Consider the following 25,975-nt stretch of genomic DNA (forward strand, 5'->3'; position numbering starts at 1 on the left):
TACAGGGGAAGAGTCACTTTCCTACTCTTTCTGGCCAGCTCTTTCTGACAGCCACATATTTCTGATGTCTGACAGACATCCGTCCCCTCCTTTGCCCTTCTGTGGGAATGGGGCAGAGGGCTGGGCCATGAGGGCCCCAGGTGAGGTGTCTGTGGCCCAGGTGAGGTCACTGTGCCCCAGGTGATGTGACTGTGGCCCAGGTGAGGTGGCTGTAGCCCAGGTGAGGTGGCTGTGCCCCAGGTGAGGTGACTGTGGCCCAGGTGAGGTGGCTGTAGCCCAGGTGAGGTGGCTGTGCCCCAGGTGAGGTGGCTGTGCCCCAGGTGATGTGACTGTGCCCCAGGTGAGGTGACTGTGCCCTAGGTGAGGTCGCTGTGCCCCAGGTGAGGTGACTGTGCACCAGGTGAGGTCACTGTGGCCCAGGTGAGGTGACTGTGCCCCAGGTGAGGTGGCTGTGGCCCAGGTGAGGTGGCTGTGCCCCAGGTGAGGTGGCTGTGCCCTAGGTGAGGTCGCTGTGCCCCAGGTGAGGTCACTGTGCCCCAGGTGAGGTGGCTGTGCCCTAGGTGAGGTCGCTGTGCCCCAGGTGAGGTCACTGTGCCCCAGGTGAGGTGACTGTGGCCCAGGTGAGGTGTCTGTGGCCCAGGTGAGGTGGCTGTGCCCCAGGTGAGGTCACTGTGCCCCAGGTGAGGTGGCTGTGGCCCAGGTGAGGTGTCTGTGGCCCAGGTGAGGTCACTGTGCCCCAGGTGAGGTGTCTGTGCCCCAGGTGAGGTGACTGTGCCCCAGGTGAGGTGGCTGTGCCCCAGGTGAGGTCACTGTGCCCCAAGTGAGGTGTCTGTGGCCCAGGTGAGGTCACTGTGCCCCAGGTGAGGTGTCTGTGCCCCAGGTGAGGTGTCTGTGCCCCAGGTGAGGTCACTGTGGCCCAGGTGAGGTCACTGTGCCCCAGGTGAGGTGTCTGTGGCCCAGGTGAGGTCACTGTGGCCCAGGTGAGGTCACTGTGCCCCAGGTGAGGTGTCTGTGCCCCAGGTGAGGTCACTGTGCCCCAGGTGAGGTGTCTGTGGCCCAGGTGAGGTGTCTGTGGCCCAGGTGAGGTGACTGTGGCCCAGGTGAGGTGTCTGTGCCCCAGGTGAGGTCAGTGTGCCCCAGGTGAGGTGTCTGTGGCCCAGGTGAGGTCACTGTGCCCCAGGTGAGGTGGCTGTGGCCCAGGTGAGGAGACTGTGCCCCAGGTGAGGTGGCTGTGGCCCAGGTGAGGTGGCTGTGCCCCAGGTGAGGTCACTGTGCCCCAGGTGAGGTCACTGTGGCCCAGGTGAGGTGGCTGTGGCCCAGGTGAGGTGGCTGTAGCCCAGGTGAGGTGACTGTGCCCCAGGTGAGGTGACTGTGCCCCAGGTGAGGTCACTGTGCCCCAGGTGAGGTGGCTGTGGCCCAGGTGAGGTGTCTGTGCCCCAGGTGAGGTGGCTGTAGCCCAGGTGAGGTGGCTGTGGCCCAGGTGAGGTGGCTGTAGCCCAGGTGAGGTGGCTGTGGCCCAGGTGAGGTGGCTGTAGCCCAGGTGAGGTGGCTGTGGCCCAGGTGAGGTGGCTGTGCCCCAGGTGAGGTGGCTGTAGCCCAGGTGAGGTGGCTGTGGCCCAGGTGAGGTGGCTGTGGCCCAGGTGAGGTGACTGTGCCCCAGGTGAGGTGGCTGTGCCCCAGGTGATGTGACTGTGCCCCAGGTGAGGTGACTGTGCCCCAGGTGAGGTCACTGTGCCCCAGGTGAGGTGGCTGTGGCCCAGGTGAGGTGTCTGTGCCCCAGGTGAGGTCACTGTGCCCCAGGTGAGGTGGCTGTGGCCCAGGTGAGGTGTCTGTGCCCCAGGTGATGTGACTGTGCCCCAGGTGAGGTGACTGTGCCCCAGGTGAGGTCACTGTGCCCCAGATGAGGTGTCTGTGGCCCAGGTGAGGTGGCTGTGCCCCATGTGAGGTGACTGTGCCCCAGGTGAGGTGGCTGTGGCCCAGGTGAGGTCACTGTGCCCCAGGTGAGGTGACTGTGCCCCAGGTGAGGTGGCTGTGCCCCAGGTGAGGTCACTGTGCCCCAGGTGAGGTCACTGTGGCCCAGGTGAGGTGACTGTGCCCCAGGTGAGGTGGCTGTGGCCCAGGTGAGGTGACTGTGGCCCAGGTGAGGTCACTGTGCCCCAGGTGAGGTGGCTGTGGCCCAGGTGAGGTGACTGTGTCCCAGGTGAGGTGGCTGTGGCCCAGGTGAGGTGACTGTGGCCCAGGTGAGGTCACTGTGGCCCAGGTGAAGTGGCTGTGGCCCAGGTGAGGTGGCTGTGGCCCAGGTGAGGTGACTGTGGCCCAGGTGAGGTCACTGTGGCCCAGGTGAGGTGACTGTGGCCCAGGTGAGGTGACTGTGCCCCAGGTGAGGTCACTGTGCCCCAGGTGAGGTGGCTGTGCCCCAGGTGAGGTGACTGTGCCCCAGGTGAGGTGGCTGTGGCCCAGGTGAGGTGTCTGTGGCCCAGGTGAGGTGGCTGTGGCCCAGGTGAGGTGACTGTGCCCCAGGTGAGGTGGCTGTGGCCCAGGTGAGGTGTCTGTGGCCCAGGTGAGGTGGCTGTGCCCCAGGTGAGGTGGCTGTGGCCCAGGTCGGGGTGACGGTCCCCAGGTCCCCAGGCTGCAAATATGCTAAATACAATACCACTCTCTTAAAAGGTGTAGCAAAAAATAAAATTAGTTAATATTAGTGTAACTTACATATTTTGTACTTTTAAGATGCTGAGAAGCATAACATCCAATTTCCATTTGTTTTGCTCTAGGATTCCTGAGATTGCTTTTAACAGTGTGAGTTATCCAGGTTTACCTGATTTATCACCAGGTTTACCTGATTTATCACCAGGTTTACAAGCTCACAAACAATTCTGGGTTTTGTGCCCTGGACCTTAGAAATTTCTACAAACTCCTGGTATGACTGTAACTGCAATGCACCACCACAGCAGTTATTAAAAAGCATGTCATTAATTCAGTGTTCTAAGTATGCTAAAAATATAAACTGCATATGCACTATACAGGCTTTTTTGCCTATGATGTAGATATTTTGTTTTAATTGAGAAGTGGTAACTTGTTTTAGTCCTTTTTATAGCAATAGGATCTGAGCTGGAAAGGCTGACAGAACAGAAATCAAATGTGAAAAAGCCTACAGGAAAAGTATTCATTTTAATCTTGCCTAAACATTTGAAAGTGCAAGTTCACTGAAGTTCTAAGTTTAAAGTTTGCAGTACTGTGAAGGTGCAAGTTGAACAATTGTCACTAAAGGCAGCTGCAAAACTGTTCAGATCAGTGGGTTTTTCCTAGGGTATGTTACAAAGATAAATGATACTTCTAGCTCAAAGGGAAATAGTGAAGATGCTGAATCCTTCCCCAAATCAGACATCATTTGTCTTTTAAAAGAACTAATTGTCTTGTCTCTGTAGAAAAGATGTTTGCTGTGATGCTTGGATAAGTTATAGTTTGAATTTCTTTTCTCATAAACTGGTTCCATGACTTATTAAATAGTTCTGGAAAGAGCCTATAGAAATCCCCAGTTCAGAAAATTGACCTCATTGAAGTCCTTCTGTCTTGTAGAGAAAAGTAATTTTTAAAGTACAAAAGGGGAAGTTCAAATAACACCGAGGTAAACTTGAAAATCGCTATTAACTTCAGTGGAGCTAGGATAGAAACTAAAATATCAGGAATTGTACCTCAGGTTGAAAAGTCATAGAAACTTACTAAGAGCTAAAAGAAAAAGAATAAAATTCTCTTCTAGCTCTGTGAATACACACTTGAGTTGATTTATGCATGTCTAATTCAGGGTGTGATGTGTAAATCCCAGCTAAAATGGGTGAGATTACTCATTCAGACAAGAAGTGTTTTGTGCATAGGCACTGCAGGACTAGATTGTTATTGCAGGTAAATTTGGGTTCTTATCTTACTCTCCACTTCTGAGAATTAATACAGCAAGAAAATATTCTCTGTTTACACAGGACTAACAACATTACATGCTCTGCTGCAGGTTAATTTAAAAATCCAATTCCCCTAAGTAGTTTTGACAGAGGCCCAGGCAGTTTCCTGAATGCATTTGCAGTAGAAAGTCTCTGTCTGGTTTCTTGTGTGTATCTTAATAAAGATCCCAGAGTAGATCTTGAACTCAGTCCAAAGTTCTGTGTATTCTGAAATCTTTGATGAGTAAAGTGTGTGCTGGGAGATGGATATTTGCTTTCTATTTTCTACCTGATGAGAGTAAAATAACTTTGTAAGAAACCTTCTGGCATGTTGGGCCTCATCCAAAAGCTTTCAGAGTGCAAGAATCTCTGCTGGTTTTAATGGTCATAGTATTGAAAAAGCCCTGGCCCCAAAGGCCTTCAGTGAATCATCAGGATGTTTTACCACACAGTATTTCACATGGGAAATGACTGCCATTGCAACAGTGTTTGCACTATTATGGTATGATGATTTTTACCTTTAGTCACATTAGACATGTTACTTAAATAGTCCATTTTGGGTACTCTGTGAATGGCCTGAACTAGCATTTAAAAGGATTTTGTGCAATCTAATACCCACTAAATAGAACAAACTGTAATAGGATTAAATATTTTATCTTACTAAGAACTAAGTTACTGTGAGGACTTTGGATCAGATGAAGGAGCAGTGTCTTCTTTGGTAAGTGACCAACAGGGGACCTAAAATCACTTCATAACCACTTCTTGTGATTGGATGATATGGACACCAGACCATCAGACACCCTGAGTTAGGTTAGAAACAGATCAGAAAATACTGTGATGGAGTAAAACATTGGTTGTAGCTCAGAATCCTGCCTAGCTCCCTGCTGTTCTGTGCCCATTTCCATTACAGTTCTGCACCGTGGGCTGACATGCAATTCCCTAGTACAAGTGCTCTGCCAGGGCTACAGCAGATTTTGGACCCTGCATTATTCATGCTCAGTGTCCTGCCTTCCTTAGCATCTCAGAAGCTCAGGGAAGTTTGGTGTCTGGTTTTATAAATGCTGCTCTATTGCACTCCAGAAGTTATAAAGAAATGTAAGCATTCACAAGATCAGAGCATTGGTAATTGTTTCTTTTCTTCATCTGGCTAACAGAGTTCATTTGACAGAAGACCACGAATAAATAAGTCACTGCTCCAACCTCTGCAACAATAAGTGCGTTTAAAAAGTAAAATTTAGGGCTTTTTTTTTCTTTTTTTAACACCACAACTGATAGAGCAGTGGCAATCTTACCGGCTGCTTACCAGTACACTTCTACCTCTAAACACTTCTATAGAGTTTACAGGTACCTGTCCTTAAAATGAAGCCTGTGAGTAAATGCTCATAAATCCACTTTTGCGTAGTGTGGCTTCTGTAAGGAAAGACGTTGCCGTTTACTCCTACTCTTGTTGCAAAATGTGAAATATGTCAAAATTCTCTGAAGAAAGGATGCTCTTTTCTGTTTGATCTTTGTAGACTTTCAAAGTACTTTGTGTACTTTTATACTTTATATAATCAAGAAGGGAGATGTAATCCCTGAAACAGTAGCTAAAAAGCAAGCTCTAAGTGATGTCCCTGTGTTAGAAAAACAAATTCCTCCTTGGGGGAATTGCACTGGTAATGTTTAGGGCTTGATGTGCTCCAGTGATCTCAGACCTGGGGGGAGATTAACAAACTTGGGGAAAAGGATGTACCAGTGATAGTGGACACAGAGAATGAAGAATTTGTGTCACACAAGGACATTTGGCAGAACTCCCAAGACAAGGAAAAAAAACCCAATAAAACCAACTCAGCAATTGTGCTGAAATCAGTTCCAACTCGATAAAAGGTAATTCCAGCAGAGGGAGATCACAGCCATAGACTGGAGGACCACTGACCCAAGAAATTCCCCAAATCAAAAGAAGGCTGAACATGAGGACTGATTAGCATGGGAAATGAGAGGATCATTAACCAACAGGGGATAAAATACTAATTAATAAGAGAACTAGGGAACTTGTAGACAATGAACACTAATTCTTTTTGTTTGCTAAAACGTATAAATAGTAAAAAGTTTTGATATTCGGTGGGCTTGGTTTGTGGAATACCACCGAGCAGCCAGGCTTGCACAGCTCTGAAATGAGTAAATTGTCTCTCTTGAGTGTGTAATTACTGACTTGTTGCACACTGGGTGATGAAGCCCATTTTTGCAGACAGCACTGAAGAGACCAAGGCCTCTCAGTTCAGCTGTGCTCAGTGGCTGCTGGGAACTCACACGTTCGGTGGAGCTGCAGCTGTGCCGCACCTGTGGTAAGGTGAACGTGTCCCAAGGACAGCTGGAATATGGCAAGCCTTGTGCCTTCCAGGAATTTGTTCTCAGATCAAACAGACATAAACCACACAACGGGGAGAGGGCAGTGACAGGAGGCCTGGCCGACCTCTTTTGGGGTGGTGAGGCTGTGTTTTCTTAGAATCAGTTGTACCATTTTCATCGCTGCTCTACCAACTTTTTATTTCTGAGGTCCGGTTATTCATGGCTTGCTTTGGCTGATCGGAGGGGAGCGGGCAGGGGGGCGCATCCCGCCCACCCTCGGGGCTTTCCGGATCTCTGAGACGCCCCAGGCCAAGGCTTTGCCCTAACCCTGCTCGAGCCCCGATGAGGCAGTCCGATGGTGCCGGGCCGCTCTGAGCCTGGCGGTGCCGGTGCTGTACCCCGCGGCGAGAGGCGTTCCGCGGAGCCCAGCTCCGCACCGCAGCCGCCCGCGGCTCCCCGCGCTTCGTGCGAGCGTTCCCTTTTCCCGGCCGGTGCGGGGCCGCCTGCCATCCCCTCCCGGGCACAGCCGCCGGGAGCCGCCGGCCAGGGCCTCCGGGAGACAACCGGTCAGACCGCGGCCCCGGGGCGGTGCGGAGGGCGCACATGTCCCGGGCCCACCGGGGCAGAGCAGTCGGTCCCGGCCCGGGCACAGCAGTCGGTCCCGGGCACACATGTCCCGGTCCCGGCCCGGTCAGACCGGCCGCCCCGGGGCGGTGCGGAGGGCACACATGTCCTGGTCCCGGCCCGGGCACAGCAGTCGGTCCCGGCCCGGTCAGACCGGCCGCCCCGGGGCAGTGCGTAAGGCACACATGTCCCGGTCCCGGCCCGGTCAGACCAGCCCCGGGGCGGTGCGGAGGGCGCACATGTCCCGGGCCCTCCGGGGCAGAGCAGTCGGTCCCGGGCACACATGTCCCGGTCCCGGCCCGGTCAGACCGGCCGCCCCGGGGCGGTGCGGAGGGCACACATGTCCCAGTCCCGGCCCGGGCACAGCAGTCGGTCCCGGCCCGGTCAGACAGCCGCCCCGGGGCGGTGCGGAGGGCACACATGCCCCGGGCAGAGCAGTCGGTCCCGGGCACAGCAGTCGGTCCCGGCCCGGTCAGACCAGCCCCGGGGCAGTGCACAGGGCACACACGGCCCGGTCCCGGCCCGGGCACAGCAGTCGGTCCCGGCCCGGTCAGACGGCCGCCCCGGGGCAGTGCGGAGGGCACACATGTCCCGGCCCGGGCAGAGCAGTCGGTCCCGGGCACACATGTCCCGGTCCCGGCCCGGGCAGAGCAGTCGGTCCCGGGCAGAGCAGTCGCTCCCGGCCCGGTCAGACCAGCCCCGGGGCAGTGCACAGGGCACACACGGCCCGGGCCCGGCCCGGGCAGAGCAGTCGCTCCCGGGCAGAGCAGTCGGTCCCGGCCCGGTCAGACCAGCCCCGGGGCAGTGCACAGGGCACACATGTCCCGGGCAGAGCAGAGCAGTCGGTCCCGGGCAGAGCAGTCGGTCCCGGCCCGGTCAGACCGCCGCCCCGGGGCGGTGCGGAGGGCACACATGCCCCGGGCCCACCCGGGCAGAGCAGTCGGTCCCGGCCCGGGCAGAGCAGTCGGTCCCGGGCACAGCAGTCGGTCCCGGGCACAGCAGTCGGTCCCGGCCCGGGCAGACCGCCGCCCCGGGGCAGTGCACAGGGCACACACGCCCCGGGCAGAGCAGTCGGTCCCAGGCACAGCAGTCGGTCCCGGCCCGGTCAGACCAGCCCCGGGGCAGTGCACAGGGCACACACGGCCCGGTCCCGGCCCGGGCACAGCAGTCGGTCCCGGGCAGAGCAGTCGGTCCCGGCCCGGGCAGACGGCCGCCCCGGGGCAGCGCACAGGGCACACACGGCCCGGGCCCGCCCGCCCGGCAGGCACCGCCCCCCGCCGCCGCCCGGTGGCCGGCCGTAGCCGAGCGGCGCGGCGCGGCCTCCCGGCGGTGTCACGGCGCTCGGCTCCCGGCGCCCAGCGCGGGGCAGCGCCGCTGCCAGGGGGCGGCCCGGCCGCCGCGCACCGTCCCGCCGCTGGGCATGAGCTCCGGCTCCCCCGGCGGCCGCAGCGGTGCCGGTGGCGGCGGCGGGCGGCGGCGGAGGCGGCGGCGGCGGCGGAGAGGGGGGGCCCCGGCAGCGGCGACCTTCGCGGGGGGCTGCCGCGGCGGGAGATGCGCTTGCTCCCAGCGGCGCCAGGAGCAGCATGTTCCCCGGTGCTGACAGCGCTAGCGGCACGGCCGGGCAGCCCGAGGCGGCGGCGGCCGCGGCTCCCGGCCCGCAGGGCTCGCACGGCCCCGGCGGCGAGACGCGCCGCCGCAGCGCCCCGGCGGCCGCCGCTGCGGTCGGCGGCGGAGAGGAGGAGGAGGCGGCGGAAGACGAGGAGGACGAGGATCCCGGCTCGTCCCGCTTCGTGCTGGCGGCGGGGCTGGGGCTCCTGGCCGTGTCCGTCGTCCACCTGGGGCGGGAAGGCGGCGAGGCGGCGGGCGGCGGGCCGCCGTGCCTGGCGCCGCTGCTGCTCCGCCTCGCCCTGTACGCGGGCTGCGCCGCCGCCGCCGCCGCCCTGGGCGCCCTCGTCGTGCTGATGTGCCGCGGCCGCCGCCGCCTGCCGCCGCCGGACTTCTCCGCCGCGTCCCCGGTGCGGCGGCCCGCGGGGGTGAGTACCGGCAGCGCAGGGGGCGGGCGGCCGCGGGCGGCGCTCCGTGCCCGGCGGAGGTGGCGCGGCCTCGCTCGGCCTCGCGGTGTCCCGCTTTCCGCCGCTCCGCCGCTCGGCGCGGCTTTAAAGGGCTGGGCTCGTCCAGGGCGGCGGGCGCTCCGGAAAAATCAACGCTTTGCTCCGGGTTGCGGGAATGCTCCACGGGGGTTCGCTCCCCGCTGTCTCTAATCCTCTTCTGCTCCTTCCATTACAATGTCACCGCTAAGAGAGGGACCTGGTGGAAGAGGCGGCTTAATGCTGCTTTAATGCGTTCTCTGAAGTTGGACAGCTTCAGGTCGTGTTATCATTGTGCCATTTTGTACTCAAGCCGCTTCAGACCTCTGTGCAAAAGTGAAGCAATTTCATTTTCTGTACATATTTCAAACTGTGCTGGTTCACCAGCTCTGTGTAGCTCACAGCTTGGTATTTTTGGGTTCTTCTGACTGGGACTGCTAGCATGAGGCATTTGGGAACTTTCCTCCCATGCACAGCCCTGTTCCCCATCACTCAGTGCTAGGTGAGCCTGGAGAACAAATCCTGGGGCTGGGGGTCTGCCGACACTCGTGTATTGGTGGCAGGGCTGTGGTTAGTGTCACAGCTGGTGGCCGGACAGGAGCCCTCGGCCCTCGGCGAGCTGGAGGTGTGTTGGCACAGCGCTGCCGCAGCAATAAACAGACCGGGCCGGGTAAGTGCTATGTCCCTTGGGCAGTGTCAGGACACCTGCGCTCTCAGGAGGAGAAGGGAAGGGGTTTGTCACCCGGCCGGGCAGTGGGGCTGTTCTGGTGACGGAAAGGGTTTGTCACCCGGCTGGGCAATGGAGCTGTTCTGGTGAAGGAAAGGGCTTTGTCACCCGGCTGGGCAGCGGAGCTGTTCTGGTGAAGGGAAGGGCTTTGTCACCCGGCTGGGCAATGGAGCTGTTCTGGTGAAGGGAAGGGGTTTGTCACCCGGCTGGGCAATGGAGCTGTTCTGAAGGAAAGAGTTTTGTCACCGGCTGGGCAATGGAGCTGTTCTGGTGAAGGGAAGGAGTTTTGTCACCGGCTGGGCAGCGGAGCTGTTCTGGTGAAGGAAAGGGCTTTGTCACCCGGCTGGGCAATGGAGCTGTTCTGGTGAAGGGAAGGGCTTTGTCACCCGGCTGGGCAATGGAGCTGTTCTGGTGAAGGGAAGGGCTTTGTCACCCGGCTGGGCAATGGAGCTGTTCTGGTGAAGGGAAGGGCTTTGTCACCCGGCTGGGCAGTGGAGCTGTTCTGGTGAAGGGAAGGGGTTTGTCACCCGGCTGGGCAATGGAGCTGTTCTGGTGAAGGGAAGGGCTTTGTCACCCGGCTGGGCAGTGGAGCTGTTCTGGTGAAGGGAAGGGCTTTGTCACCCGGCTGGGCAATGGAGCTGTTCTGGTGAAGGGAAGGGCTTTGTCACCCGGCTGGGCAATGGAGCTGTTCTGGGGAAGGGAAGGGGTTTGTCACCCGGCTGGGCAATGGAGCTGTTCTGGTGAAGGGAAGGGCTTTGTCACCCGGCTGGGCAATGGAGCTGTTCTGGGGAAGGGAAGGGGTTTGTCACCCGGCTGGGCAGTGGAGCTGTTCTGGTGAAGGGAAGGGGTTTGTCACCCGCTGTGCAATGGAGCTGTTCTGAAGGAAAGGGTTTTGTCACCGGCTGGGCAGCGGAGCTGTTCTGGTGACCCACTTTGTCCATCTGGTACACGTACACTTGGTGGTGGCGTTGAGGCTGTCACATGTCCTGCGGCCGCGGTGCCGCTGAGTTTGCAGAACACAGAGGTGCTGCTGGCAGGGCACAGAACCCACCACAAATCAGTGGCTGACACAGGTGGCTTTCTGTCCTCTCCGTCACATCGCTAACAACCTGCAGCACTGCTTTATCCCTTGTTTTGGACCCAGGGATTGCAGGCCCCGTGTCTGGGAGCAGTGTGCTTTTCCTGCTCTGTGTTTGGTGGGAGCTGGCAGAGGGCTGTTCCCACCAGGGAGCATTTGGTGGGCAGTTGTTGAGTTTAGTGACAGTACACCTTGCAAAGGTGCAGTCAGGATCTGTGTGTGATACTCATTTTATCTCATTGGTAGAATTGTTTTAAGCATCCTCTCTGCTTTGAACACTCAACGTCATACTCAGGCCTTTGAAGGAAGTGAAGAAAAATGCATTTATTAATGTGTGTGAGCATTAAGGTGGGAAGGGAGAAGCTGTAACACACAGTGATAAAAGGTGGCTACAGCCAGGGATTGTTCAGCTGGTTTTTGTCGTAGGAGTTCAGGTAGCAAATATGTGTTAGGTGCATGAGCACTTTCTAGTAAAGGGCTATGTGCTTTTGGTTTTAGCCATATAACTATGGCTACACAACTATACATCTGTGTTACAGCAAACAGAAAAAAAATTGTAAATGGATCAATTGATCATCAAAACAACCATTCCTGTTGCTTTCAGATTTACAAAAATAAATGTTTCAGTGTTAATGCCGTAGCTCCAGTGGTATTTAGGTACTTGTATACTTACCAGAACATCTGAGTGAGTTAATATACTTTCACAGAGTACCAAAAAGATCTGTACATAAACTTGGCAATTGAAATCTCCCTGCTGCCTCAATGAGGAGCAACTTTCAGAACTGTGAAACAGCCAAACCATAAAAATCAATTTAATTTGGGAAGCCAAGATTTGAAGGAAAAAAAAAGATTTATTGCTTTCTTCGTCTCTTCCTTTGTGAAAAATGTAAGGCTTCTGAAAAACCTAAGCCTAGTGAGCAGCAGTGAAACTAGAACTGTCCAGAGACAAATCTCACTTCTGTTACTGTGCCATCTGCACTCTGTTTTTGCAGTGTTTTTCCCTTGAAGTTGTTCTCCTGTTGTATCCATCACTGGAGTTGTATATATAAATAGTGCATACCTGTTGCACTGTGGGGTCTAATTTGCAGTGTTTGCATTTATTGGAGCTTTATGGCATGTGTTTGTTGTTTCACAAGGGAATTGAAATTTGGGATTTAACATTCACTGGGAAGGCAGCAGTACCTGCCAAAACCATTCTCCCAGGATTGTTTCATTACCATCTCCCTGACTCCATTAAAATTTTTCTTTTCTCCCTCTTTGCACTGTTCCCAAAAGTTTACTTACGTGAAAGGGATGTCCAAAAAAAGATTTTTACCCTATTTAGAAGGTGCAATTCCAGGTGTGTTAATTTGGTTTCTCATACCTTCAATTTATAATTTTGTTTATTTCTTTCTAGTACAAAGTGGCTTCAGAACTGCAAGGCTTCTTGAAGAGGTTTTTGAACATGATTTTGTTGCAGACTTTCTAATCAGGGCTTCAGCAGGATGTAGGTGAAGAAAGTCAAATTGTCTAACCAGGCAGCATATGGAAGTGTGGGCCATTCACTGAAACTTCCTGCTTTAGTTGGTCTTTTCATTTGACATTCTTGTGCATTTACACTGCTTTTTATCATTCAGTTGCTGCTCTTTTGTAGAGAGCTCTCACAAAGCCTTGTAATCCTTTTGTCTTTTCTGGGGGCCAGGAGTAGGATGACAGTAAAGGTACAGCTTTTTCAGCCTTGCTTTTTCTTTTCCTCAAGAATAAGGAAGAACTACCTTTTGGCCTAATAATTAGGAAAAAATACAAGGTAAAAACCTTACTATGACTGGCATCTCACTCTTCATGTGTTCTATGTACAAAATTTAGAAAATTCCTTTTCTTTCTTTTTGTGTTTTTTCACACTGGGGTTAACAAATGAGGAAACAGTAAGTGTTCAGGAATAAATATTTACTCTAATGGTAGTCAGACCCAGCTCTTGGAAAGTTAGTGGGAGTACTCTTGACCCACTTCAAAGGGAGGTTGGATGCAGTCCCTCGTGCTGAATAAAGGGAGTTTGTTGTACATTCTCAATTCAGTGACCACATTGCATGTGAGAGTTCAGTGCTGTTGATTTCCATGCAAGTGAGGAATAAAGTGCAGTGTTGCAGGTTAGGATTCCAGAAGAGCAAGGTACATATATCTTTTTTTTCATTTTGCTTGAACTTGCATCTTCTTAGAGTAACCATCTTCTTGACCAGAAAGCTGTGCTTTGTCCATTCTCTGTGTGACTCCTTTGGGATTTGAAAGGTGAGGACTTCCTCCTGGAGTCAGGTACCTCAGCAAGGACACTGAAATCTGCTGAGTTACAAAGCAAGCTGTGCAGTTTACATCCCTGTGATAATCACATGGTTTCAGTGTGATTTCTCTGCAGGGGACAGCTCTGTTCACAGAAACTGTCTGGGCAGTTTCCTGGCTTCCACACAAAGATCTGTGCCTCACTGGGAGAGAGGTGGGCAGGCAACTCATAATAATGTCGTAATACTTCAAGTACTTGCAGGTAGTACAGATAGTGTTGGTAAATAGTTTCTATTGATATTGAAATAATAGGAATTGAAGGAGTCCTTGAAACTGTACAGTAGATTATTGTCAGGTATTTTTCAGCACTTCGCAGGAGCTGTTTTAGGACGAGATTATTTGTGGTGGAGAACAACAAAGTGCAAGGCATGATGTACCAGTTGTACTTTAGTGAGAATATGTTTTAAAGGGGATTTTCACTTCTCAGGTACCAGTGGACTTGCTGATAGCAAAGATAGCCCTGGGTTAGAACATGTGTAACCCTTTAAAATTTGAGTTTGCTCCCAAAACTTGTTTACCTTGTGTGGTTATAGAGGGAGATTGCTTTGACTCATGAACCATGTTAACAAAGTTAGTGGAAGGGGAAGAAAAACACTTTTCCCCACATTTGTGTGAGTTGTTTGCCAAAAATCTGGCAGAGGTGGGATTTTCTTTTCAGCATAATGTTTTGACTCTGATTCAAAGCAAAAACTCCGAGTAACAGAGCTGGGTTATCAACTTCATTTAAATAATGCAGAACACCATGGTTAGTTTATTAGATCTCAGTGCTGCATTTTAAATTCAAATTAAGTGACTGATATTCTGTGTAGAGAAGGCTCTACCTACTCTGACTGCAGCACTAACAGAAGGATAATAAATGTGCTTTTTTCCCAGTGAAAAGGGTACACAGATTCTAATATCCTATCTTTAGTTTTCTACAGTGAACAGGTGTTAATTATTTTTAGCATTTCTTTAAAACTCATCTCCTGAAATATTTGGTGGCTGTTGTTTACTACAGTTGATTAGCTCTCCATTTTTAGCGTTAGTTTTCTCTTGCTTTCTGGCCCTGAAGCCAGATCACAGTTGTGTGATCATGTTTTATGTTCCTGAGGGCTTGCTCCATCCTTGAACGTGGGTTTTTGTGACTTTGCCATTAGTGGAGGGGGGCATGGCTGAAGCTTTTTTTCATGGGTCGGGTCATCGTTGAACCATCTGAATCCTGGAGCACAGTGCTGGTTTTGTCTGAGCCATAGGAGGGTGTGTGGTGACAGGGAAATGGTCCCAGTGTCTCCAAGGGGATGGCATCTTCACTTGGGTATCTGTCCCACCGTCCAAGCTGAGTGAAGAGCATCAGGGAGAAAGGACACAGGGTTTTGTTTTCCTGCAGGGTTGGACTGAGCTGAAGCCAGGGAAGGCAGGCTGCAGGAGCCCCAGCAGCACTGGGAGTGGAAGGTTTGCCATCTGGGGCCATAAATTTTTGTTTTTCAGAACAAAAGAGTCCTTGAGGTAAGAGGGAGATTGGAGGAACTCTGAGGGAGAGGAGAAGCTTCCTAACTCCTTCCAGTTTTGATCTTTATGCCTTAGTAAGACTTCAAAAGTATTGATGGGTTTTTCTAAACCTAAAGCCAAGCACGTTCTGTCCTATTCTCTGCCTGCCCAGGGGATTTTTAGAGCTCTGATTTTGCAGGATTTTGGTAAAAACAACAGCAGTCTCTGGCTGTGGCAGTTTTGTCCTGCTTTAGACTGTCTTGGGCGTGCAAGTAAATATTCTACTGGCAGCCTTTGAATTGATGGGATGCTTCTGGATTGAAAGGAGATAAGTTAACTGTGTTTTTAACAGAACTCAGTCTCATGTTTGTTCTTAGTTCTGTCTCATTTATAGGCAGGGCAACAAGGAGCCTTCTGGGATTTGGTTGAATTCACTACTAGGAAAGTCCTGAAATTAAAAGAATGAAAATATGTTTTAGCATGGTTATTTTAAGATGTCAAGGGAATGTTGCATGAATTGCAAGTGTTCTGTTATAGTTCAGCAGAGGCCTGTGGTTTGGGCATTTCTGGTACAGTTTGTTTTTAGGGATCTGTGGAATATCTCTTATAATTTTAGATTTATAGGCTTTTTCAGGATTGGGGCTTTGTTAGGACTGCATATGTTGATTACCTGCAGGTGTGACTTTGAAGTGATAACTTTATTATTACAGGACACTGACCTCAGGAAATGAAATGTTTTTTAGGCTCTATCTCTCACTTCTTTGTCCCACAACTCCTTAGAAGCAGACTTAGTTTTCCACACCTTTTTCATCATGCTGTATATTTAGAGAATTCTTGCCTTGTCGTGCAGTCCTTTCTGATTCCTTTCATTGGATCCTGTGCTGTTACCAGCTCTTTATTGCGCTTGACGTTTCATTTTCTCATTTTTTTGTTAGATTGGCATCTCATGTTTTGCTGTGAATGGGGCTGGTTTTGCCTTTCCCCAGAAGCTGGTGCTCCCACGAGCAGTGTTTTATGGCTGAAGACATAACTGGGGAGGTGGTTCATGTCTCCTGATAGCCAGTGAAGGTGGGCAGGGGGCTCTCAGAGGTCTCACTGTCCCAGCCTCCTGCAGGGAGATTCTAAGGGTGGCTAAAAAAAATAAAACTTCTCCAATAAGGTCAAAGTGAAGACATTCTGCATTCAAGGTACACTTTGGGAATACTACAGACATGTATCAGAACCATTCTGAAAATAAGATGACCAAGTTCTCTGGTGTTGCCAGGTCTTGGTTTCCTGCTCTCTGCAAAGCAGAGCGGCAGAATTTCCCCAAGGAAAGAGCCACTTACCTGGAATACTGTATCCTTCCCCAAGCTGCTACTTCAAGTGTGAAGAATTTAAAGAAATTATGTAGCCGTGAGAGGAGCAGGTTTGTGCTGTGTCTACGGGAGGCTTTTGTGACCTCTCACTCTGTGCCGTATTTTCTCCTATTAAATACACACAATAAAACAGAACAAGTCAATGGTGGTAGAATGAAGGATGCTGGTTCATTTGGAGTGTTTTGTGGCACCCTTGAAAAGCCAGAACAGCCCATAAAGTGTGAGGAGCCATGTGCAGGGAGGGTACAGCAGTAGACCCTGCAGGAGTCTGGCTCTGGTTGCTGAGCTGAGGCTCTGCAGCACAAACATGATTTTGTGCTGCTTTTTCTGCCTTGACAGTTTAGTTTCCATGCCATCTGGCTCATTTGGCCTTAAAGTATAGACCATAGGTTCTTTTGTCTCTTTTTGCAGAGGAGGAGAGTGTGGAAATGTTCAGAAAACTGGGGCTATGCCTGTACCTTGAGAATTCATTTTAGACTTTATTTTGATGGTAATATTAAAAATTCCAGCCCAGGATAAAGCTGTATTTCTTGCTGAGCAGCAATTTGAATGCTAACTTCACAATCATTTCTTGGCTGTACTAATGAGAATGAAAGTAATACCTGAGAAATATTTCATGTTCTTATTCTTATCTGTCTGCTATTCTGTGAAATCTCAAGCGAAGAAAGTTCTGCCCTGATTATAAAGTTTTTGCACTGCTACAGTTTTATCAGTTTTAAACATGGTACAGTTAAGGTGGAAAATCCCAATATGATAAACACAGTTTACACATTCCAGGACTGACTATATTAGTAGCAATAATGATATGATATAATAAAATAGTTATTGAGATAATAGTGCTTAAGAGGATTAATGTGCATTAAGTATGTTGACTTTTAAATTGGTAATTATGATATCCCTTAATGCTGAATGTGACACATACTTGCCTTGTAATCTTAAATAGTACTACAGGTATAAATTAAAAAAATATTAACTCCTGTGAATAGAAATTTATTTTGGCATCATTAGTTGAAATAATGTTTGGCTAAGAACAGCTATATGAAGTATGTGGATAAGAAGACATCTATCCACATCTGTTAAACATGAATTTATGGAGGGTTCAGTGAAGGATTGTTTGAGGCTGTGACCCTTTATTGCCAAGGTCCATGATGTTAATGTACATTTTACAAAGACAAGAGGGAAGTTCACAGGGCAGCAGTGGGAGGAACAAGTGACTATGAGGAGCTGGTTGTTCTGTGAGTGCTGAGTTAGGTGCAGCCTTTGCCTTGAGATCAGTGATTAAACTGTCCCATCCACAACGCCCATTCACACTGTGGCATCTGTCGTGGGCTCTGCTCTGGTTTTATTGTAATTGAATTAATGTCATAGGAATAATTGTACATTTTTCCCTGCTTCTGGCCTTTGTTCCATGGCAGAGTAAAGGTGCATGTGGCGTGCCTGTGGCAGGTGCCTGCCTTTCAAAAATGGCATTTGATGTGAAGTGTTGCAAATGAATTTCTTGAGAGTGGAAGGTACTCCTGTGTTCTCTGTGCTTTGCCATTGATTGAGTGTTGTTGCTGAAATACCTTCTGAATTCTTTAACATTTATTGCTGTCTTCAGAGCTGATTTGAAATTGCTTATATAGTTTAAATCAATAAATGACATTTACTTAATTTTTGTATCTGTAGGAGACTGAACCTGGGACAAAATTTCAGGTTCAATGTCAGGCTTTTTTTCTTTTTTTTTTTTTTTTTATTGGTCCATTCAGACTGTTGTTTTCTTCATCTTAAATAGTTTCCAAAAGCATCAAACAATGAGTGCTGTTCGGAAGTCTACAGGAAATGCACACATCCTTTTTTTCAGCCTGTAAGCAAAGTCAGAACTGAGGAAGACTTGAACTGTTCCAGGAAACAGGCCTCCCAGTTTGTCAGCAACATCATTCTCAGCATGTACTTTTAAAATGTGCTCTGCCCCTTCCAGTTCTTTTGTGAAGTTTTATTTATGTTTCAGCCTGGTTTCTGTCATTATTTACCAATAAAATCTACAGACTGGAACTCAGTTGTCTTGACACTAATTAAAAAAAGATATATATATATATATATATATATATATATATATATATATATATATATATTATTAAGACTTGTGATAGTGCGAGTAAAGACTTAGAGGAACATGCCAGGTTTTAATCAGACTAAACATCTAAACATCAGCATCTAAACTAGAGCTCTGACTGTGATAAATCCATTTACAAATGTCTTTGGCACAGTCAGGGTTATGCCAACTATTTCATGAAACCCAGCACCGTTTATCTTTAGATGAATGACCTGAAGAAAAAGGTGAAAACATTCAGATCCAGACTTTCTAGCTGAACCTGCTTTCCACATGTGGCCTCCATCTGACTTGAGTCAGGGGTGGGAAGAAGTCTTTCAGTGAAATGTGCTCTATTTTTCCTCATCTCAGCTGTTAGAGCTGAGCTTGGGCTGTGAATTTTCCAAAACACTTCTGTTATCACGGATGTGCTTATCTGCATGACCAGGTTGTTTAGTGTTGTTTTAAAGGTGTTTGTTGTCACATGTCACCTAACTTGGGGGTGCCTGCTTATTTATTATTCATCATTATTATTGTCACAGAAACAGTACTTTTTGAAAGGAAACCTAAACTAACAAGATTTAAGTCTTGGTTCTGCTAAATGCAAAAAAATGCAATTTGTGAAGTGGAAAGAAAAAAATAGTTTGATCAGCTCTTTTAGACAGGGCACCTCTAGCAGGTCCCTTAACTTTGCTCTTCTTGATAGCAAAACCAGCTTCCAGGAGAATCTGGATGATCTTCTATCGTTAGATCTGGTGTATTATCAGTGGTGAATGAACAGATCTCTGAAGGGTGAGCAAGGATCATGGATAGCTCAGGGTGGAAGGAATATCCAGAGGGCATTTAGCTCAGAGTGAGGAAGATTGGGAGATGGAGACTCCAGAGCCTGTCAGCACCCCTGGTACTTGAGGAGCCTCAGGATTAAAATAGTTGTGCCTTGTGATGGGAATTTCCTGTGTTGCAATGTTTCCTAATGTCCTGTGCATCTGCAAGAAGAGCCTGGCTCCCTTTGCTCTGTACCCTGTCATTCAGTAGTTGGGGAGAGCACTAAAGGTCTCCCTGGAGTTTCTTTTCTTCAACCTGAACTCAACCAGTATCTAGGTTAATGGCTGAACTCAGTGATCTTAGAGATACTTTCCAGCCTAAACAATTCTGTGATCACTCTATACACTTGGACATTCCTGTTTATTCAAATGTTAGTTTCTCATCTGCTCTTGAAAATTTGTTTTTTAATGAAGCCGAAACCTTGTTTGAAACCAGGTTGGTTTCTTTTGCTTTTTGCTGTTCTGTTCCACAGGTGATGGTTGTCTGCAGGTGGAAAAGTTCTCAGAAAGTCCAATACACTGTGCATCTTCCTTTGCCCCTCAGTAGTGACTTTCAAGCAGCAGCAGAATCACTATTCCCAGTGGTGGGATTAATTTTTACCTTTTACATTATTTATCGTGTCTTGAACGACTTTTTTTTTTAAATTTTTATATTTATTTTTCAATTTGTTTTTTTGTTTACCTGAAGAGGTGATGCCTTTCAAAAGTCAAATGTAGCAGCTGTAGAGGATGCTCTCAGTGGAACGTGTTCTTGCCAGCTGAAATGTGAGTTGGTGTCTGCTGTCCAAGAGGCAGCATTTTGCTGAGGCAGTAGCAGTCTGTCTTGTTCTTAAAACGAGTTGTTCAAGCTTCAAACACTAAATGATCGGTTCCTGCTTTTTGGAATTGCAAAGATTGGATCATAATGTGGAACAAGCTCCTTACCTTCTGGCAAGGATAGATCCCCTCTGAAAGTTGTTTTCTTTCATTTAAAAATTGTTTAACGTGTTTATTTTTAAGGGGATCATGGGGTGGGCACTGCAGTGGAGCACCCAGTGATGCTTTAGGCCATAGGGAATGTGGTAAATGTACTGGATAAATGCGTGTATCGGAGATTTAGTCTATTAAAAAGCCACTCCAGGGCATCTCCGAGATTCCAAGGCCTGTGGTGCAAGCTGTGAAACCACAACATTTGTGACAGAAATGACACGGCCGGACTGGAGATGGCCCATTCCTCAGTGATGGGCCTCCACTTCACAGCTAATTGACATCTGATGTCAATCTTGATAGAGGATCCGACATCTGATATCAATCTTGATGGGGAGAGGATGACCAAATCAGCACCTCAAAGATGAGATCCGGAGGACTATCAACATCTTTTCATACTTATGAGAATCCCTTTCAAGACCTTGTTTAGAAATAAAGAGATACATGAATATTTGGACTTTCAATGGACTTAGCCTCAGGATAATAAACCGTACAAAAAAAGACCTTACACTGGACCTAGAGTGTGTGGCTGAGGTTGGATGGTCCTGTTGTTACTGTCCCTCTGCCCACCCAACATTCCATCCATGTTGTCCAATTAATTGTGGCTTTTAATTTTCTTTTTTTTTTTATTTTTAAATTTGCTCCATAAATCCTGATATTTTGAATTGGCTCCTTATTGTTTCTGCCAGGAGCCCCCAGCGCTGTGTGTGCTGTGGGGGCTGGGCCCAGGTGAGCCCAGGCCCAGGTGAGCTGAGGGCCCAGGTGAGCTGAGCCCAGGTGAGCCCAGAGCCCAGGTGAGCTGAGGCCCAGGTGAGCTGAGGGCTCAGGTAAACCCAGAGCCCAGGTGAGCCCAGGCCCAGGTGAGCTGAGGGCCAGGTGAGCTGAGGGCCAGGTGAGCTGAGGGCCAGGTGAGCCCAGAGCCCAGGTGAGCCCAGGCCCAGGTGAGCTGAGGCCCAGGTGAGCTGAGGGCCAGGTGAGCTGAGGGCCCAGGTGAGCCCAGGCCCAGGTGAGCTGAGGGCCCAGGTGAGCTGAGGGCCCAGGTGAGCCCAGAGCCCAGGTGAGCCCAGGGCCAGGTGAGCTGAGGGCCCAGGTGAGCTGAGGGCCAGGTGAGCCGAGGTGAGCCAGGTGAGCTGAGGGCCAGGTGAGCCCAGAGCCCAGGTGAGCCCAGGGCCAGGTGAGCTGAGGGCCCAGGTGAGCTGAGGGCCAGGTGAGCTGAGGGCCAGGTGAGCTGAGGCCCAGGTGAGCTGAGGGCCCAGGTGAGCCCAGGCCCAGGTGAGCTGAGGGCCCAGGTGAGCTGAGGGCCCAGGTGAGCCCAGAGCCCAGGTGAGCTGAGGGCCAGGTGAGCTGAGGGCCCAGGTGAGCCCAGGCCCAGGTGAGCTGAGGGCCCAGGTGAGCTGAGGCCCAGGTGAGCTGAGGGCCCAGGTGAGCCCAGGCCCAGGTGAGCTGAGGGCCAGGTGAGCTGAGGCCCAGGTGAGCTGAGGGCCAGGTGAGCTGAGGCCCAGGTGAGCTGAGGGCCCAGGTGAGCTGAGGGCCAGGTGAGCTGAGGGCCAGGTGAGCTGAGGGCCCAGGTGAGCTGAGGCCCAGGTGAGCTGAGGCCCAGGTGAGCTGAGGGCCAGGTGAGCTGAGGGCCAGGTGAGCCCAGAGCCCAGGTGAGCTGAGGGCCCAGGTGAGCTGAGGGCCCAGGTGAGCTGAGGGCCAGGTGAGCTGAGGGCCAGGTGAGCCCAGGCCCAGGTGAGCTGAGGGCCCAGGTGAGCCCAGAGCCAGGTGAGCTGAGGGCCAGGTGAGCTGAGGCCCAGGTGAGCTGAGGGCCAGGTGAGCTCAGAGCCCAGGTGAGCTGAGGCCCAGGTGAGCTGAGGGCCCAGGTGAGCTGAGGGCCCAGGTGAGCTGAGGGCCAGGTGAGCTGAGGGCCAGGTGAGCTGAGGGCCAGGTGAGCTGAGGCCCAGGTGAGCTGAGGGCCCAGGTGAGCTGAGGCCCAGGTGAGCTGAGGGCCCAGGTGAGCTGAGGCCCAGGTGAGCTGAGGGCCCAGGTGAGCTGAGGGCCCAGGAGAGCCCAGGGCCAGGTAAACCCAGAGCCCAGGTGAGCTGAGGGCCAGGTAAACCCAGAGCCCAGGTGAGCTGAGGGCCAGGAGAGCCGAGGGTGGGCTCTGGGGCAGGGGGATCCTTTCTGGGCTCCTTTTAGGAGCTCCTTCTTCTTTGAGTTGGTGTTGAACCAGCTCAGCCCCTCAGCGAGGTCGTTGTGAGTTTTCAGAATCCCTTCCCCTTGGGGTGTTTAATGTCTCTGTGAGTCCTCTCTTTTGAGTTTTTTTAATCATGCCTTTCCCTGCTGCAAACAAAGCACAAAAATCCTGAGGTGATTGTGTGACTGGCATTTAAAAAACCCAAAAAAGCCAACAAAAAAACCCCACAGCTTTGTGTTGAGGCAGTGTGATAACGTTGGCAGCCAGGGATGATGTACTGGAGCTTTACAAATTGTGTTAGGTGTCTTTACAAAGAGAAAAAAAGACTTTCTGCTGCTGTTTGGCTGGGCACGGCTGAAAAGGGCCTGGAAATCTCTAGTGGTTCCCTAAACACTCTGATTTTCCCCCTCATTGACTCTAGTCCAGGTGGTGAGATGGAGGCAGATGTGCTGAAGTCTTACTGCTCCTCCATGGGTGTGTTGTGCAGAATGGGGAAAATCAGCCCAAAAACCACAATCAGGGTCTCAGGACAGTGCTGGGAGAATCTGGGGAGTGCTGCCTTCATCCAAAAGGTGGTACAAATCACCTGTGGGCATGGAGAGTCCCCATCACCTTGCTGTGTGTTAGAGAACCTGGAAAGCTTCATTCTGCTGTTCAAACAATGCACTCCTTTATCTAGGTCCTGTTAGATGAGCTTTGTTAGACTCTGCATGCATGTATCTGAAATAGATAAAAAATGTTAAACCAAAATGCAGAGAATTGGCCTGCAAATTGGCTGAAATAATGGCGTGTTACTTTTAATAACAGGAATCAGTGTTTTTGCTTTGTTTGTGCTGCTTTCCTGTTCTCTGTGAGGTGGATGTTGGAGGCAGGGGGACTCTGGAAGTGCTTTCTCCTTACTGAGCTCCAAGCTGATTGACAGTGGGAACAGTTTCTATTTCTGTTTTCAATTATACTCCTTTCTATATAAATACATCATGAGTCACTGTTCTTTGTCTATACCCTGAAAAATGTTTTTCTGTCCACCCACCTGTTTGGACCTGTGTGGGAGTGAATATTCCAGTAAAGACAAATATTTGTATAGGACAGCAGCTTAAAATGCAGACGTGTATTTGAAGAAAGAAGCCCCGAAGAATGTGAACCAAAATTACTGTAGGTGATCTAAAAGCTTCTCTTTTGTTTTAAAAGTTGTTTATGAGGCTAAATGAAGTCCATTGTCACATAAAAATGTTTTCTTTGCTGTGAAAATACTGGATAAAAGAATTCCAGTTGTTTTGTTACATGCACGTCCTGTTCTCAGTGCCTTGTCTTGCAAATGAACACAGCTCCTTTCTACCAAAAAAACTGAATGTAAGATAATTTTGGAAGCTGTACAATGTATAATACACAAATCTTAATATGTGCTCAATGAACAATGTGTAATAACCTCATAGACAACTGACCTTCCTCTGTTTTAAACAAGGTGACAATATTTGTATAAAGACCAGATGATGCAGTACTATTGCCTTGAATTCCAGTTTTATTAGTTCTGTCACTTTTGGTTTATTTCCTCCTCTTATGATGAATGTTCTGTTTGAATTTCAGGGTAACTGGTCTGGAAGCTCTCATGATTCAATCCAGTCAAGGAGAGTGGTTATTTCTCACAATATGGATAAAGCACTGAAAGAAGGTGAGTCTTAGATCTGAATACCTCTTATCCTTTTGGCAAACCATAGCTACACAATATTCCAAGACTTTAGAATATGGCCCTGGGTTCTTCCGTGATATAAAATACAACAGCAAGGTCTTGGTCTTCTCAAGAAATCCACTGCAGTAAGAAATGTGATCTTGTTTTTGCTGTTCAGTTGATATTTTGTCATTGTAGTGGCTTTTTTTTACAAAAATGCAGTCCTCAATGCACAAAGCAAGGGGGTAACACTTAAAATACTCCTGGCTGGGTTTTCCTAAATTGAGAGATCCTGTAGATTCTTGCATACAGTCTTCCCATTTAATGCAATTCTTGCCATTAAAACTGAATCTAAAATCAACGATTCTATTCCTGGCTGATAAAGTGTATCAGCCTTTTGTAAATATTTTATCTAATTTTGAATACTTTTTCCTTTAAGGTTTCTTTGCAGCATGTTTTCATAAATGGAGAGTATATTTGAAAATTATCCTTGCTTTAAATGGGTTGGTTGTCTCATGACAGCTTGGTATGCATTAATGTTTTGAAAGTTATTTTTATGAGTAGCTGTTAGCAGGACATGTAGCAAAATGGTAAAATTAGAGCAGTGCCTACCTGTGCCATCACTGAGCTGGATGCATGAGGCCATCTCTACTCAGTAGCACTGAAAGAAAGTTACTAATACTTTAAATGATTCATTTTTCAGAGTTAAGTGCCTTGTGCTGTGACAGCTCTTGCCTTTCTGCTGGGTTTTTTTTTCAGAGTAGCTTTTACCCTTCATTCTCACGCTGAATTTTGGAGAGCAAACTTGTCAGGTTTTGTTTTCTTTCTTCCAGGCCTAAGTGATGAAGCCAACTTCTCTGTTTTGCAGTTTGACAAAGATGAGACTGTACTTTTTGTACTACCATACAGAGTGTTTTAGGTTTGAAAGGTGACTCAGTCATCTTAAGTTTCAGTTACTGACTGCAATCAGTTTGAAATACTGAATGCAATCCCCAAAGCAACAGTTTATTTTTTGTTAGTCAAGATGATCAGTCTCTGTGAAAATAGGAATATAGACAGGACTTCTTGCTGTGGCAGTCCTGAAATTTGTAGTTGTCTTGATGTGAATCGTGGTTTGTTTTGGTGTTTGGTTTGGGTTTGTAGTTTTGGGTTTTTTTTGTTGGTTGGTTGGTTTTGTTTGTTTTGGGGTTTTTTGGGGGTTGGTTTGGTTCGGGTTTTTGACTTGGTTTTTTTTCCCACAAGTTTGCAGTTAAATAAAACTTTATTACTAGTGATAAAAAAAAAAAAAACAAAAACCAAAAAAACAAACAAACAAACAAACAAAAAAACCCAAAAAAACCAAAAACCACAAACAACAAAACCCTGTATTTGTGTTTCCAATCTTGCACTGATTAGGATTAAAATATTTATAAGATTCCAGGATTTTTTTACAACTTCTTGCTCTCTAGATGTAATGTGCTACTCAACAAAATCCTTTTGAGAGCCTTATTCCTTTAGCTAGGAGACATTCAGTTTTAAGGAGGTTTTTAATCTTGGGGACCAGTTTGGACTCCTAGTGCCTCTTGAGGTTTTGGGGTGTGGGTTTTTGTGTTTGAACAGGTTTTTCTTCTCTTTCCATCACCTTGGAGATGGATCATGTCATCTGATTCCAGAGCTGCTGTTGCTGGCTATGAGGAGACAGCCCTTTGGTTAACTGTGATTTTTTTCCAGCTGTTTTTTATTGTTATGTAGTTAAATTTGCCTGGGGTTTGGTGTTGGTTGGTGAGTCCCTTGCCCCCTCCAGAGCTGTCTGTTGTGTGTTTTCCCATCCCTTTGCTGGGGTCACAGCCACTCACTGTGCACTCTGACACACGTGCTGTGGGCCACCTCAGGGGCTGTCACTTCAGCTGCCACTTGCTTTTCTGCATTTGTCCTGAAATGATTCCTGATGTTCCCATCACAGTCTGTGGATGTCATTGGAGAGGCAGATAGCCCTCACATCCTTGGTTTACCTGCAGGAACCATCCATGTCTGTGTTCCAAGTTTCAATAGCTGTTAGATGTTTAGGCAGTTTTCCTGTGATGGTCACTGGCTGATAATAGTTTTCTGTGTCTTATACAACTTCTTGTCTTGCTGCAGCCCATGTGATACAGTTCTTGGGAATATTCTTTTACAATGTGCCTCTCACTAAACACCACCAAGAAGGAGCCTCTGTGTGTGTTGGTTCACTGCTCTGCCCTAAATGTCTTTGTTAATTTTCCATTGAGAGTAGTGTAGCAGGTTGGTGCTTTAGGATGCTGCTCCATTGTTAATTACAGGATTAATTACTTGCCTCAGCTGTAGACACAAGGTGTGATAGCTGTGAATTAGCCCTGCCAC

At 49.3% G+C, this 25,975-nt stretch overlaps 1 protein-coding gene across 1 annotated transcript in view; it reads left to right on the forward strand.

Moving 5' to 3' along the window:
* The first annotated feature begins 8,392 nt into the window (after positions 1 to 8,392).
* Positions 8,393 to 25,975, forward strand: part of SNX25 (sorting nexin 25) — an 87,053-nt gene continuing 69,470 nt past the window's right edge. The window contains exons 1-2 of the mRNA XM_066316892.1: positions 8,393 to 8,917; positions 23,536 to 23,620. Coding sequence (XP_066172989.1) covers positions 8,468 to 8,917; positions 23,536 to 23,620 — 535 coding nt within the window. The 5' untranslated portion in view covers positions 8,393 to 8,467. The remainder of the gene's footprint in view (positions 8,918 to 23,535; positions 23,621 to 25,975) is intronic.

The sequence above is a fragment of the Sylvia atricapilla genome, chromosome 4, assembly GCF_009819655.1.
Source record: "Sylvia atricapilla isolate bSylAtr1 chromosome 4, bSylAtr1.pri, whole genome shotgun sequence".
NCBI lineage: Eukaryota > Metazoa > Chordata > Aves > Passeriformes > Sylviidae > Sylvia > Sylvia atricapilla.